The sequence below is a fragment of the Protobothrops mucrosquamatus genome, unplaced genomic scaffold, assembly GCF_001527695.2.
Source record: "Protobothrops mucrosquamatus isolate PMUCROS unplaced genomic scaffold, P.Mucros_1.0 scaffold2179, whole genome shotgun sequence".
NCBI lineage: Eukaryota > Metazoa > Chordata > Lepidosauria > Squamata > Viperidae > Protobothrops > Protobothrops mucrosquamatus.
In genome coordinates, this window is record NW_015388272.1 from 187,271 (window position 1) to 203,113 (window position 15,843).

General features: G+C 39.4%; 1 protein-coding gene across 1 annotated transcript; it reads left to right on the plus strand.

Moving 5' to 3' along the window:
- The first annotated feature begins 5,635 nt into the window (after window positions 1-5,635).
- Window positions 5,636-14,425, plus strand: LOC107294994 (platelet-derived growth factor receptor beta-like). Its single transcript, XM_015824279.1, has 8 exons — window positions 5,636-5,765; window positions 6,779-6,888; window positions 9,523-9,645; window positions 11,713-11,824; window positions 12,061-12,160; window positions 12,260-12,365; window positions 13,652-13,896; window positions 14,308-14,425. Exons 1-8 carry the CDS (start codon window positions 5,636-5,638, stop codon window positions 14,423-14,425), a joined length of 1,044 nt encoding a protein of 347 aa, XP_015679765.1.
- The last annotated feature ends 1,418 nt before the right edge of the window (window positions 14,426-15,843 follow it).

Genomic DNA, 15,843 nt, shown 5'->3' on the forward strand with positions numbered 1-15,843 from the left:
TGTTTATTTGTATGAAAATTATTTTGTAATGGAATGAGAATAAGAATATGAAAGAGGCTTTTAAAAATTCGGATAGCTTTAACAACTAATTGAGTGTGTTAAGTTAGCAAGACGATGTTTTGTATAATAATAGGTGTGTTCTTTTTTTAGATATAATTATTTGAATGAGGTTTAAATGCTATTTGAAGTAATAAGAGAGATCTGTGATAAAATCAATGATTTATGAGATTATGAATTAGAATATATCTGGATTAGTATTTTAGAAGGGATACCCGAAGTGATAATACATTTATCTAAGATTAAATTGGACTATGGTAGTGTTGTGGCTCCGTCCTGTGGGTCCCTATCATCGGAGGAGGAAGGCTCTGAACATGAAGGAGAGGAGATGGCCAGGCCTTCCTCTCCAGGACCTTCCCCTCTGGTGCGGCCTTCGGTGTCTTCCGACGGATAGGAGATTGGCCAGGAGCCAGGTGTTTCTGGGATCGGCCAGGAGCCAGGTGCTTCTGGGATTGGCCAGGAGCCAGGTGTGTCGGACTCTGAGGAGGATACGTCTTGGCTGGATCCACGCCAGCGTCAGAGGGACAAACGTGCGCAGCAGCTAAAACGTCGTGCCAGAGATTTCAGCTGAGTCACTGGGCCACACCCCACAGGCTATATAAGCAAGGGGTGTGCCGTTTGCAACTCTTGTGACGAACAATACTGAATCTTCTGTTGTAGCACTTCGGAACTATCCTGGACTTTGATTTGTATTTGTACTGTGAGTTATCAGTAAAGGTCTTGGCAGGCAGCCACGGAGTTGCTGCCAAGTGTTTATCTGTGTTTTTGGCAGTGCTGAGCAGTCTTTTAACCCTCGGCTGACTGGTTGGGGTGTGTGAGTCGGACGGGGGACAGAACAGGTAATTGTAAATTAATAAAGCTCAAAACAGGATTAGGATTTATAGATATGTAATGTAGAAATGGATTATGTTAAATAGGTTATATTATTTGAGGTAAATAGAGAGGGAACATTTAATGTATTTACTTGAGCTATTATATGATTTTGTTTTTGGATGATTGATCACCTAACCACCACGGTGTGTCTTGAGCATTCTGTTGTAAAAGTTAAAAAAAACCAATAAAATTTGTTAAAAAAAAAGAAAAGAAAAGAAACAAGACATTGCTAGTTTCATGGATGAGCTAAATTCAGTGTATCGTGACATCCGTTTCACGGCGGAAGAGGAGACCTAAGGCACGCTCGCTTTCCTAGATGTACTGGTCAGCCGTCAACCCAATTGTACCCTGCATACGACCATCTACCATAAGCCGACCCACACTGACAGAACATTATATTACAGGAGTAACCATCCTGTGGCGCATAAGATCAGTTGCGTCAGAACAATGTTCAAGCATATTAGCTCACACTGCAACACAGGTAGAGCCAGAGTTGAGGAGAGGAGCCGCATCTATCAGATCTGTAGGCATAACGGCTATCCTGCTGAGTTCATTAGGCGGCACAGCAGGCCATATGAACCTCGTGGCAGTCTACACGCCAACACGCCAACAACACTGACCACACAAACGACCCTTCCGTATATCAATGGTGTGTCCAAGGCAACAGAACAGCTGTTGGCTCCCTTTAACGTAAACGTTGCCATAGACCGGACCAGACCCTGCGCACCATGATCATGCACCCCAAAGAGCCGCTCCCCAATGATGAAAGATCTTCTGTTATATAAAGAATTAAGTGTAAGAATTGCCCATGTAATTACGTTAGGGAAACAACCAAAAGGCTCAAGACTAGGATTCATGAACATGAGTTGGCGATCAGGAGACAAGAGCAGCGCTCACAGTATGGGCTCATATGGCCAGTTATGGCCACATGTTTGATCTTGCCAAAGCTGAGGCCATATCTCGAGATGCCACCAAGGGGGGCCGATTGCTCAAGGAGGCCTGGCTATCTGACGAGAACTCGATCAACTGACATATAGACCTCTTACTTGCTTACCAGACACTTAGGGGTGGGACGGACAGCACCGTAATTCACGAATGCAACCACCCCGCTCCTTGCAGAATCAGAACGGCGGGGCTGTAGGTGAAACAATCGCGACCACCAAGGAGGACTGTGAATCTATAGCGCGCCCCGAATTCAACTCTGAGACGGATGCTCAGGTTCAGTTAGAAGAGAGGGGAGAGGAGGGCAAAGAGCTAAAGCGGGTGGATGGCCAGCCACTGGGCATCTGTACGCACACTAGGAGAGCGACTGTGGGAGGGGAAACAGTTTGTGAACCCGCTGATATACTGATAGATGCGGGACAACTAAGAGCACTATGGCCGATCAAAGCGAATGGACCGGTGACTCGCTCAAAGAGTAGGGCACAGAAGCAGCCGGCCATATAAGTAAACACTTTGCTTTCACTCTGCCGATGAAAGCTAAGTGATTTTACATTAAACAGCTTTTGTTTCTATTTTCATCCTGGTGTCATTTTTCATTTATGTAACTTAAATTTAAAAGCATCTCTTTAAAAGCAAAAAAAGCANGATGCTGCAGGACTGCCTCAGGTGTTATCATGGAGGCAGTCCTGCAGCAATTGGAAGCTGTGGTGATGGCCAAGTACCGTCCCAAATTTTGGGCTTGATACGTGGATGACACGTTTGCAGTCATCAAGAAACAAGACATTGTGACTTCCTGTTTGGGTTGCAGTGGGTGCAGGCACACGAAGAGGCTCTCTCTCTTCGTTACTTGCTTTTCCTCTGCCGGTAGACCCTCAATCGGGTTGAAAAGTCACCCTGGAGGGGTGACTACCGATGAGGAGGACTCTCGTTGATTGCGGGGAAGGAGGCTGCTCCTTCCACGGTCCGAGGCAGCTCCTCAGGACCGACGGAGAGAAAGATCGGCCAGTAACATGGCCGATTATTTAGCCGCTCCAGCTGAAAGTCAAAAGAACATCTAAGCGTTAAGAAACCATCGTGGATGATCCTGTTGAAGCTTTTCCCTCTCTCTTTCTACCTTACCTAACTACTCTCCTGTCAAAAGCCTTTTGGAATTACTTCCCTGCTTTGAAAGAGCTGCCTTTGTTTATCTGGGGAAAAGAGCTTTCCATAACAAAGGAAAAAACTTATTTATTATTTTTATTTTTGGTTACTTGGGGGCCCTGGAAAAATCCTTATCATAAAACTTTATTATTATATATTCTAAGCTGGAGAATAGTGTCTTCCTATGTCTTGGACTTACTTTTTTAAAGGGATAAATCTTTATTGTTTGATAAAAACAACAACTCTATAAGAAGCCGGAAAAGAGACTCCATAGCTCTGACTTTGCTAACCTCATTCTTGATGTCTGGAAGAGACTTTCATAGTTTACTGAGGACATCTTGTGGAGAAATTTAACTGCAACCGTTTCTTGTTTGTGTTACTATTGAAATGGGGAAACCATAACTGTAAACTCATACTGGAAAAAATTTATGAAGCTACTGAGGAAATATGTTCCCAAATAAGAGAGAGAACTGCAGAAATAATAAACAGAAATTCTACTGTGAATTTACAAACTGACCTTCAGAATCTATTTGATCATTCTACAGACCAAAAAGCAACAGAAGAGGAATTAATTTACATACAACCTATGGAGACTTTGGATGACCAAAAAATGATTGTAACTAAACTATCTACAACTGCAAAACTAACAGAAATGGACTTGAAATTACAACTGTTGGAGAATTATGACAACTCTGATAATCAACTATTAATTATAAAATTGGACATGAGCGAGTGTTTTATCCAGCAGACAGGAATTAGGCGTCAAAAACAGAGGATGGGAGTTCTTTTACTGACCCAAATGATATTACAAGCAATAATGGGAGATCTATTTGCTGAAATAGAGGCTTTGTTATGGAAGCCTGCTTGGCGTAGGAAGAAAGCCAGAATAAGACTAAAAAGAGAAATTTGAAATTATATGTAATGAATTAAAAAGGTTTTGAGAAATATGGATTGATTTAAGGATTAAGATTTAGAGTTGAAAATTTGTGATTATTAGAATATATATGTTAAACAGAGTAAGAATGTATTTTTTTCGAATGTTTATTTGTATGAAAATTATTTTGTAATGGAATGAGAATAAGAATATGAAAGAGGCTTTTAAAAATTCGGATAGCTTTAACAACTAATTGAGTGTGTTAAGTTAGCAAGACGATGTTTTGTATAATAATAGGTGTGTTCTTTTTTTAGATATAATTATTTGAATGAGGTTTAAATGCTATTTGAAGTAATAAGAGAGNAAGCGAATGGACCGGTGACTCGCTCAAAGAGTAGGGCACAGAAGCAGCCGGCCATATAAGTAAACACTTTGCTTTCACTCTGCCGATGAAAGCTAAGTGATTTTACATTAAACAGCTTTTGTTTCTATTTTCATCCTGGTGTCATTTTTCATTTATGTAACTTAAATTTAAAAGCATCTCTTTAAAAGCAAAAAAAGCATGCCAATTTCAATCAATATTAGCAAGTAAGAAGTGTTGCATGTACCAAATGATGAGAGATTTCAAAGTTTTATATATATGAAATTTTGTCATAGGAAGGGATATTCAGAGATTCCTCTAGTTATGGTACTTTCTATACAAATTTACAGGGTGTTTCTAAAAGTCATGGCCCATAGACAATTTAATATATAAGGTACATTAAAAGTTTGAATTGGTTTACAGATAGTCCTCTGACCTAGATCACAATTGAACCTTGAATTACGGTCATAAATTGAGCCAGTCACTAAGCAAGTGATAGCGCCCTATTTTACAACCATTTTTGTAGAAGTCATTAAGTGAATCCATTGTCCATAATGATCATTTTTTTTACCAGAAACTGGAAATAAACATTGGTTTTCAAACAAAAAGCATCATAAATTGTGGTCACAGGACCACAGGATATTGCAAACAGCCATAAATATGAACCGGTTGTGCAGCAACTAAAATGGGATCATGTGACCATGGGAAATGGGACGGCTATCAGAACTTTAAATCCAGGTCATAAATAGTCCTGTGGAGATCCGTCAGAACTTTGGTCACTAAATGGCTAGACATAAGTCGAGGACTACATGTACATTTAACATTTCCTAATTCATTTGAAGTATGCTTTTTGAATATTCCTAAGTACAAGGTTTTCTCTTAAAAGAAATATGATAAAATATATTGTGATAGGCCCATAGGGCTCAACTTTTGGTACATGCTGTATACACGCAATAGCCTTCAATTACTGATAATAGGCAAGATGTTTCATAACTCAGGCATTTGACCACATGCACATACTGCATGTCTCACATGCGGTAATCTTTGATTCAGTCTTGCTGGTAAATAATGTGTGCATAAATCACAGCACCTAATTTATCTTTCACTTGGAATATTTCTCTGGCATCCATGAGGCAATCATTATATTTTGCTTTCTTTTCCTCCATGAAATAATTTCCCTTCCACTTTCCCTTTGCCTAGGAACAGCTTTTACTATTGTAAACAAATAGTGGGAGAGAAAAGACTGTTATGTTTTGATTCTTGCCTTCCTGATTTTATACTAGGGGTGGCTTATTATCAGAAATCTGTTCTAAAGGGACAATCAAACAGCTTAAATAACTTATCTCTGCAGCCATACATCCATATCTGTAGAAAGTGATGGGGGCTACATGGACATGAGTAAGGATGAATCACTGGATTATGTGCCCATGTCTGACATGAAGGGTGAAATCAAATATGTAGACATTGATTCTTCCAATTATGGCACGACCTATGAGCTGGACAGCTATTCGCCATCAGGTAGGAGAGATTACCGAAAAATAGTTTGCATAATTATTTTTCAAATATGTTTGTGGTGATTTAATTCCTTTAAGAGAAATTACAAAAAATGAAGTTTTGTTCATTCTTAAGTGTTTCATCCAGTTGAGAAGTAGTTCTCAACTTAACGACCATTCATTCAGCAACCATTCAAAGTTACAACAGTGTAGAACAAAAGGACTTACAGCCTGTGGGCAAAGTTACAGCAATTGCAGTGCCCACATGGTTATGTGATCTCAATCTGGGTGATGGGAACCCGTCTGCACTTACAATTGGTTGCCATGCACCTCAAAATATGAGATCACTGTTTGCAATCTTCCCTGAAGGCTTCCCCAGAAAGTCAATTGGGGACGCTGGCAGGCAAGGTCGCAAACTGCTGCTGCCTGTCAAGAGGACTCCCTCTGGTTTCTGGGGCTGGCTGTAAAAAGTCCATCCGATTTTCAGCCATGGAGGATTTGTAGCACCAGAGCAGAGGGATGTTTCTCTACTCTAGGTCTGAAAATCCTGTTAATCTTGTCAGCAGCTGGAAAAACCCACAGCAAAGGTAAGATAAGTGTAGTGCTTTGTTTGTCCTGGTGGGGCTGGGTGGGTGGTCTGGCGGTTGGGGCTTTGTGCCATTTTACAGCACTCTCAGCTTGTCCGCGGCCTCCCCCACCCTTCCTGAGGCACCCTGCAATCTTAACCTGGGATTCCATCCACTTAACCCGTGAGATCACCTAAAGATTGCCAGGATTGCAGTCATTGAGCAAAGCAGTCGTGTGACATCTTGCTTAATGGCTGCTTCACTCAATGACTGAGATTCTGGTCCCAGGTGTGGTCATAAGTTGAGGACATCTGTATAATTTAATGTTGGGTGAAGGAAGCTTCCGATTCCATTGATCTTATATTCCAACAAGACCGTTATAGTGTATATGTGCAGAAAGGTGTTATGTCTCTATCCTTTTAAAATATGATTTAATAAACACTGTATTTTATATTTTATTTTTTATTTCCAGGTTCAGAAAAAGTAACCTTGATCAGCGAGTCTCCTCTCCTCAGTTATATTGATCTTGTTGGAGTTAGCTTCCAAGTGGCTAAGGGAATGGAGTTCTTAGCTTCTAAAAACGTAAATATGTTTGCACTCAGAATTATATAATTATAGTTATGGATATCTGATTTCAAAAGAGAAAGGGGGTGGTTGAGTACATGTTTGTGCTCAAAGAAACAGAAACAGGTGGAGTGAACAAGGGCGTTTCTCTCAAAAGCATAAATAGGAGGCTGTTACTGTAGGTGTTGCTAGACTTTGGTATGTTGGTTTTTTAGACATTACTGCAACCTTTTTCACAACAAGCTGTGTTTACCTAATCCCCCCGCATGCACAAACCAAAAGCCATGACATTCAGTAAAAAAAGACTAAGCTCAGTATGTTCAGATTCTTCAAGCAAAGTGAAGTAGTCCCTCAGAATGCAGATTTGATAGATCATGAATGGGAAGCTGACTATTGGTTTGTATTCTTCCTTACCAATTAGATAGAAGATCTGGTGAATATATTTTGCTATATATGCTCCCAAAACTGGTTAATTTGGGGAATTAAGCACCTTGATTTAAACGGGTTGATTGGAGGGATTCCACTGGTTCCTCTCCTTCAAGTAGCAAACAAATATATATTGCAGTGCAGCCTAGTATCACAACAAATTAACTGTGTCACAGGGTTCATTTCAGACATAACAGCTCACTCATCAGCATGTCTATGTTGCCATAATCTTGATTAGGGTTGGGCCTTTTTTGTCACGTAAGGCATTTGGCTAATAGTGGTGGCAAGGAGAAAAAAAGACTAAAATTTGTGCAGACAAAAACTGCTTCTAAGTTACCACATAATCTGTGGTTGTTTTTCCTGAGGTGCATTCTCACAAGCCAGCATTAAGATGTCACATACAGTAAGGATGTCACAAGGAATTGCTAGTATCACAAGATTTAAAAAAAAATGGCTAGGAAACATCCTGACCTGTAAGACTGAGAATTTCTCAAGTTCTGCCAGCAATGAATTTGAATAGCAAGATAGGCGGCATATACATTGAATAAATAATGAATTTGAAGGGCAAAAGAATCACAGCATCTCAAAGTACAAGGAAATAATTCTGCAATGCGGTACGAATTCAGCCTTTGTAGTTTCTAAAACACAGCATGTTATGTGAACCGGTTAACAGTGGCTATTCAACAAACAGTGGTTAAACGAAAGACGGCTTAACATGATCTACAAACTTAATGTTCAAAATCAAATTCTCTGATTTTGTATGATCCTAGTTTCTTTGGAACCATGGGCATAAATGCCACAATATAGTAAACAATGGGAACAAACTCATTTTTCTGTTCCCTTGTGGCTGGTTGAAATTCCTATTGCAAAGGCTTGCATGTGTGTGAAGCAAGGCAAAGGAGGTGGAACAGAGCAGCCTTAGTTTTAACCCAAGATTTCCAATAACAGAGAAAATATTCTGTGTCTAATCCTTGTTCAATTGGCTACCAAATATTCCTTCAACACTGCTGATAGGATGATGTCTACACCAGGGGCACAGGCTAGTTTGCGGGCTGGGTGGGGACATTCACATCGCTGTTTCCCAGCTGAATTCAAGAGGAACAACTTGAGAAGATCCCAGTTGCTGCATCCTGGCACCTGCTGCCTAAAGGAATCCTTTCACATGCCTGATACTTAAGAGCTATTCAATGATAGGAGTCCTCTAGTCAGCCAATAATAAAAAGAACCTAACCCCCGCCTAAGAAACCAGTTTGTTCAAAGAAAGAGCAGTGGTCAGAGGCCCAAGGTGCTGCATTAATGAAAATATGAATGTGTACCATTGCTTTCACCTAATAGTTGCCCCAAACAATGAGGTGGGCAGTGTATAAATTTAACAAATAAACGTTAAACTGACTCCAAATAGTCTTTGAGCAACCTATGACTGGCAGGGATAATGGTCTTTAAAATAAGTATCTCAGCTAAAGCACTGCTACTTGCATTTTTTGTGGGTCTTCTGGCACTACCTTTGCAGAGTATTTTAAAGGATTATGAAGTTTACAAAATGAGGCTGTGGTGTCAGAAGACAAAATGAAGTCATAAAGCTTAGACAGCAGTATTTCTACAATGTTGTGTAGCGGGGCTGTCTGAGAGTGTTTGCAGGAGCTCGGTGGGTTGGGAAGGGAGAGATTGAGACAGCTGCTGCTGGCTTTGGATGTGGCCGGCCTGGGCGGAAGAAAAGGAAAGGAAGGAAAGGAACGGAAGGAAAGGAACGGGGTGGCTGTTGCAGTTCGTCAGGTGAAGGAATCCTTAATTACTGCTGCTATAACGGCCTTGGGCTGTTGGATATCATCATAGCATTGACTATCGTGGCTGGTTATTTTCGTTCCTGGAAGCCCCCTCCTTGACGACAAGAGTCTGCTACCTCCTAACTCTGAATGAGCTCCGGCTGGAAGAGACATCTTACCAACCCCTAGAGAACACTACTGCAGGGCTTGACGAAGGGGGACGGGGCTGGGAGGGCCTGGGTTTTGGCGGCCTCTGAGGAGGTAACGCTACAGTTGTTTCCACATCTCTCTAGAGCAGCTGCCTGAGCACCTCTTCAGCATATTCATTATATGTCTCACTGCATTTTGTGATAATGCTTCATTCTGAAGAACTTCGAGGCACAATAATTTTGTTTGAAAGAAAAATTAGGACACCCAACATATATGTCTGCACACTCAGCATGTCTTTTTCCCTATTATCCAGTGTGTGCACCGTGATCTGGCTGCAAGAAACGTACTGATCTGCGAAGGGAAACTGGTGAAGATCTGTGACTTCGGCTTAGCGAGGGACATCATGCGGGATTCAAATTATATTTCCAAAGGGAATGTGAGTAGCAAGATTACCTTGGCCTGTAGGTGTCCCTTTGACCAAAATAGGAAGAGTTAAACATACATTTAGGATCCTTGGTCCACCTGACCTTTTTAATCTCTTAGGGAAGGCACATACCCACAAATCTGAATTTCAAATCCTCAAGCATGCAGCCACCATTCAGAGTCAGAACTATGAATTCTCAGAAGACATCTTCTACATTATATTTTTAACTAGACCAAACTTAGCCTGAAGAGATACGGCACATCCCTGTTTTGCCTTACCAAAAGTGTACGTTTAGCGATTTCCCTGATAATTTTTAAATGGGTCACAATAATTTGGCTATTTCCTTACACTTTTAAGAGAATTGAGATACACATTTATGTCGCTGCTGCTATTTTAACAATTTTATCGCTGTTTTAATGATTTTTGTTTTTCTAAAGTTTATTCGTTTGTTTAAATTGTGATTTTTTATTGTGAAGTCACAAAGTATTCTCAAGGAACTTTGTTTCAGAAAGAAACAAAGATTTCACATAGATTATTCTGGCTCCACCCACCAGATAATTGAACCAGTTTTTAACATTCTTCATTGATGATTTTGCATGGAAGTATCTTCATTTCAAAGTCTCTGGAAGATGAACTTTTTCCTGAATTTAAAAAGAGACTTTACTTTGCAAAGTTACACATTCTTCAGGTCTCTTTTATATGTGAGATATGCCAATAGAATTTGGTAGGTACACACACACACACACACACACAGAAGTTGAGGCTTTCAAGGACTGTAACAGTACAACTAGAGTCACAATATGAATCATTTTGCACAGTTGGAAACAGAAGGCACGTCTCAATCTCCCTTACCCTGTCACATTCCCCAGTAAATAGGAAACGAAACCCCTGGCTCTTTGCAATTCTTCCTGGAAATTATTTTTTGGTGCTGGTTGCACAACCGAGCCCTCTTTCAGCCCTAGAAGATGGTGATTAGACAGCACGCAAGCTGCTAAATGAAGGGAAAAAAAAAACCAGAAGCAGACTTATTTCACATGTCGCAGAAAAGCATAAGCTGGGGGAGATGAATACAGGAAATGGTGGTAACAAGCATAATATAACTGTCCTTCTGTTGAGGATATCTTTTGTTCAGCCAATCCAATTTTTTTTCTATCCAATTTAATGTTCCTCCAGATTATTTTAGGCTGCGTTTTTAAATTCTTTGATCTCTGGAAGCTCACAACCATCCTTTATGTAGGTTAGTTTATGGCTAACAGTTCTCAATATCAGTATTTCAATACAAATAAAATTCATTAAAACTAGAAACTATTAAAATAAAGGTAAGACAATCTTATTGACAGTTCTCAGTTATTTGGGGAAGCACAAAGAGCTAGTTTGCACTTAAGAGGCAGCTATATTGTCTTCCTAATATTGCATGAATCTCCAATTCTCCCTCACTGCACTATTGTATGTCACTATGGAAACAATCTAATACACATAATAGTCAGAATGTAAATAGAGGTTTCTATGTATTAAAGTGGCCCTGTTTGGACGCATTAATATTTACAAGCTCAAGGATATGATTAGAGACCTGTGCAATGTCAGAGGCTGTGTCTTCACTGAAGCCTTATTAGCTTTCAATATATGGTATTTTGTCCATACATTGTAACTTGTAAAGAAAATGAGTATTTGAAGTTTTTCCTCCTTCCATCTCTGGTTTTGAAATAGCCATCCTTTCCTTGAAATTGGATTTGGGTTGTGATCTTTTAAATTACTTTTGAAGCAGCAATCCATTCTCTACATACAAAATTTAGAACTTGTTACTGTTAATTACTTGACTAAGTGTTTAACTGCTGATCCGAGTCACATTTTATCATATTGCTATCATACTGAGCAGGACTGACAATAGCAAGATCATAGTCATGAAATCCCCTTCTTGACTAAGAAGGACTCGTAGTTCTTCCCAGGTTCCAAATAAATTAGTTCCATTAACATTCACAGAAAAGTATAATTAGCAAAGTAACCATTCAAAAACCTTCAGTGGTCAGTGCTATGGTAAGTTTTTTTAAAAAATAAAATCCATTTTACCTTTTTAAATAGACCTTCTTGCCTTTGAAATGGATGGCCCCTGAGAGCATCTTCAATAACCTCTACACTACCTTAAGTGATGTGTGGTCTTTTGGGATTCTTCTATGGGAAATATTCACTCTAGGTATGTCTCTTTGGTCAGCGTTGCTATATCTTTAACCTTTACTATATCCTGCCTTCCAAATATTCTGTGTTTAAAATGAAAAACTGTTACTTCTGTAGTCTATCTACACAATCTTCTCTATTTATATTAGTGTCATCCATTTTTCTGTCCGAGAGGGACCATTCCCAACAACTGTAGCCATTGTGTGAAACTGAGAAAGAAGTGGTGGTTGCTTAAGTTCACTTTTTTGTTCTTAGGTGGGACTCCATATCCTGAACTGCCTATGAACGAGCAATTCTATAATGCTATTAAACGTGGCTACCGGATGTCCAAACCTACCCATGCATCCAATGAAATGTGAGTGGTTTGGGTAAACAATTGTCTATCTAAAGTAGGGAAAATATCCACTTTCCAAGACTTTCCCAAACCATGAAATCTTCTTTCACATGTTTTTAGCTATGAAATTATGCAGAAATGCTGGGAAGAGAAGTTTGAGATCCGACCATCTTTCTTTCAACTGGTAGTGCTTATGGGGAACCTGCTAACAGACAGCTACAAGAAGGTAAACTATATTTGACCTGGAAAGATAAAGAGGATCAGTTTTAAAATCAAAATCTAAATAATATATTTTCCTTTACCCATAGAAAGGATATGGGACTGAGTACTCGTCTCCAGTTGGCCATTATTTGGAGAAAGTACTGAAAAATATGTTTCCTAGTGATTTAGCACTTTTGATGTGGTTCCAAGGTTTAATTGACATCCAGAATTCTAAACCTTGACCTATTGTTCTCCATTGTCATAAGCTCTTAAAAGATTTAGGTTTTTGTATGTAATGCCCAGTGGTTTAATATTAGAATGATGGGAGCAGTTTCAATAAGCAGCTCAACATCCTAATAGCTTTCTCTATAAAAAGCATGCTATAATCATACTTGTAAGTGAAGCCTTACTTTGTTGGGGAGTGGGAGGTAGGGAAATAAACCAGATATATACATATTGTTGTATCAAAATTCTCTAGTTTAGTGTCTTTTGCACTATAATGTTTCTAACCATGAATCGTGTTATTTACCAGAAACAATAGTAGGAACCCTGGGATGTATTTCTGTAAATTTGTGGGTTGAATGCCCCACCCATTTCTACATCAGCCTCATTTTGGGGAGATTCTCAGGTACCCCTGAAATCTGAAGTAAAATAACTGACAGGAACATAGAATTTGGCATTTTCAGAACTGTTCTATCCAGACTGTTGCATTCTGGTGACCTCAACAAGTCAGTCAGTCTGCTCATATTTCTGAAATAAGTCAGACATGTAGAAGGAAAGGGAATCTGATTAACTATAATAGCTACAGCTTGGTGCACCAGACTGCAAGATATGCACTACAATCTCAGGTTGAACCAGATTTAATGTGACAAATAGCTTCATTCATCATCCAAAGCCCTTTAAACATTTAAAAGATAAAGCTGGCATATCTCAAGTTAGCAAAGTATAGATACATGACCAAAACGTTTGGCTTATACAACGCATTTTTTTTTTTAAAAAAGGTAAACACACAGTACGCATTCATTGTCCCCATATTGAGATGCATTTGACCTCATCATTCACTCCTGGAGATCCCACAATTCATATATGTCTAAAAAATCTACTTAGAAGAAAGTTCCATCCATTTTCAGTAACCATGACTTCTAAATGTTTGGAATTGCACTGATAATATATTAACTATTACTGCAACATCCAGATGTATTATAACTCAAGTATAAAAAAAATGTTCAGTATAGAGCTGTGTCTCGTGTATATGAATAGGTGTATGTACTCATCCATCCTTTCTATTCTCACTGCCTTGCATGAGGGCAGAAGTATCAACAGGTCAATGAAGAATTCTTGAAAAGTGATCACCCGGCTATTGTGCGTATCAGGCCCAGGAACACAGGATTCAGTGCTTCTAGATCCACTGCAAGTGACAGTGTCAGTTCAAGTTCTGTCCTCTATGCAGCTGTGGAGCAGAATGGAGTGGACAATGATTATATCATTCCTTTGCCTGATCTTAAACCAGAGGCAGACAGTAATAATCCTCCGGAGGCCTCTAGCAGCAGAGCAAGGTTAGAATATTTTTAATTTGTGGTGCCTATCATGACATTCGGTCCCAACGGCTTATTCTCCTAGCTAGGAAAATATAATGAATATGAAAAATATTGTTGAAAAGAACTTTAAGGAATGCAGAATGCCTTCTCTGAGAAATATATTCATTAAATAACCCTTCCAAATTATCCCCTAGCAAATTCTTTTTCAAAATTAAGAGCATGTCTCTGATTTTTTCTGTCATCTCTCTCTTGCACCACTAACTCCAAAATCAAACTGGATGATCCTGATTTTGACACTAATTATTATGGCACTAATGACCATGATGATAGTGACAATGATGATAATAATGATGATGATTCTTGCCATTCAGCTATATCTACCACAATTGAATGGTCCTAATTCTCACTCTTTTTCTTTCTCAATTTTAGTTCAACCCTGAATGAAGCAAACACATCATCTACTATATCTTGTGACAGTCCTTTAGGCCCTGAGCAAGAAGAAGAAGAAGAAGAAGAACAAGCATCTGAGTTAAAGCCAGATTGCTAGGGTTAACAGTGCTCTGTGCTCCTGTATATGCTAGCACTGGGGACTTCCATCCAGTGGGGAAAAATGTGCACATCCCCTTCATTCAAATCGTATCAAAGTACAGCTTGTCCCTCCTTCCTCTTTAACCTAAAACAGAAGCCTGGAATTATTGAAATAGGTCTTTTCTGAGACCAGGAATATCCAATAGGACTGCAGACTAAATCAGAACAATTCAAGAACTGGGATTATGTTCATTTCAAATTTTAATGCAGAATTTGCTCTTTGTTCACCATATACATTAGTTCACCATTCATGTTTCCACCTACTAAATCAGGATATCAGAAGAGAATCTATAACATCTCTCATCTTTGAAGAGCGACAACTGTTTCTGGATAAAACTGCTCTCCCCATGACATAGCATGTCTGCACAAGGTCAAAGAAAAGAATCTCCCAGGTTCAGTCATGATAAACACTTTTTGATCCTTGCAACTTTATTTGACTGTTACTCACTTACTGGATTGTCAAGTGATGCTTTTAAAAATGTATCCTTAGAAAGGATAGAAAATGGACAACTGGACAGATGGACAGAAGGACAGAGATCATGTGCAGGAGTAGTTAAACTCACTAGAGACTCAGAAAAGTCTCTCCATTGTTTTACCAAACTTCAAACTCAGACATTTAAGCTGGGGCCTGCCTTTCTTCATAGGTCTCCCACTTCTTTCATTACAGCATTCCAGCATTAGGGTAAATGATTTCATGGGTTACAGGTACATAGATACTGCAGCTGCCCAGGCAGTAGCTAAGAACATTAGCTAAAGTAGCATTTTTTGTATGTGGGGGGGAAATACAGAGTGCATGGAGACTCATCTAATGATTCAACTGAGGCACCAGAAGCAACACTCAGTATTATATTTTCAGCAGGCTGCCCTTTCATTGGATGAAATGAAGTGATTAAAAAGGAATGCTTGGATTTATCCAAGACCGTAAGAGGATGAAAAATGGATCATACATTTTCTCTTTCTGCTTGTGCACTTTGTAAGCAAAAGGGCTCACTGCCTAATTGGCAGCTATATCTTTGGTTTACTTCAGAGGGTTATTATTAACAGCCATTGTATTCTGCCGAATCCTAGAGGTATTCAGTTGAAACAGGTAGGTCTTGGAAAACAAGGTTGGATCTAATTAGTCTTTGATGGGACTTCAACTAATACAAATGCCAAGGCTATAGGCTGGTTGGGAAATTGAAAAACTTTCTCAAGCTCTTTATTATTGCCAATGACATGATATTAGCATGGATTTGTCATGAGGGAACATTTACCATTCAGTCTTTCAGAGGGTGAAGAGAGCACTTAATAACTTTGGGTTGCAATACCCATGGCCCCAAATACCTTCCAATGTGCTTAAAAGTGGATCTACTTACTAGGTAGAAAGATCTAGGAGAG

Excerpts from the sequence above, each read along its gene's own strand:
- LOC107294994 (XM_015824279.1), top strand. The coding sequence starts at position 5,636 with ATGGACATGAGTAAGGATGAATCACTGGATTATGTGCCCATGTCTGAC. Across the intron at positions 5,766-6,778 it reads GGACAGCTATTCGCCATCAG|GTTCAGAAAAAGTAACCTTG; the intron begins GTAGGAGAGATT and ends TTTTATTTCCAG. Across the intron at positions 6,889-9,522 it reads AGTTCTTAGCTTCTAAAAAC|TGTGTGCACCGTGATCTGGC; the intron begins GTAAATATGTTT and ends CCTATTATCCAG.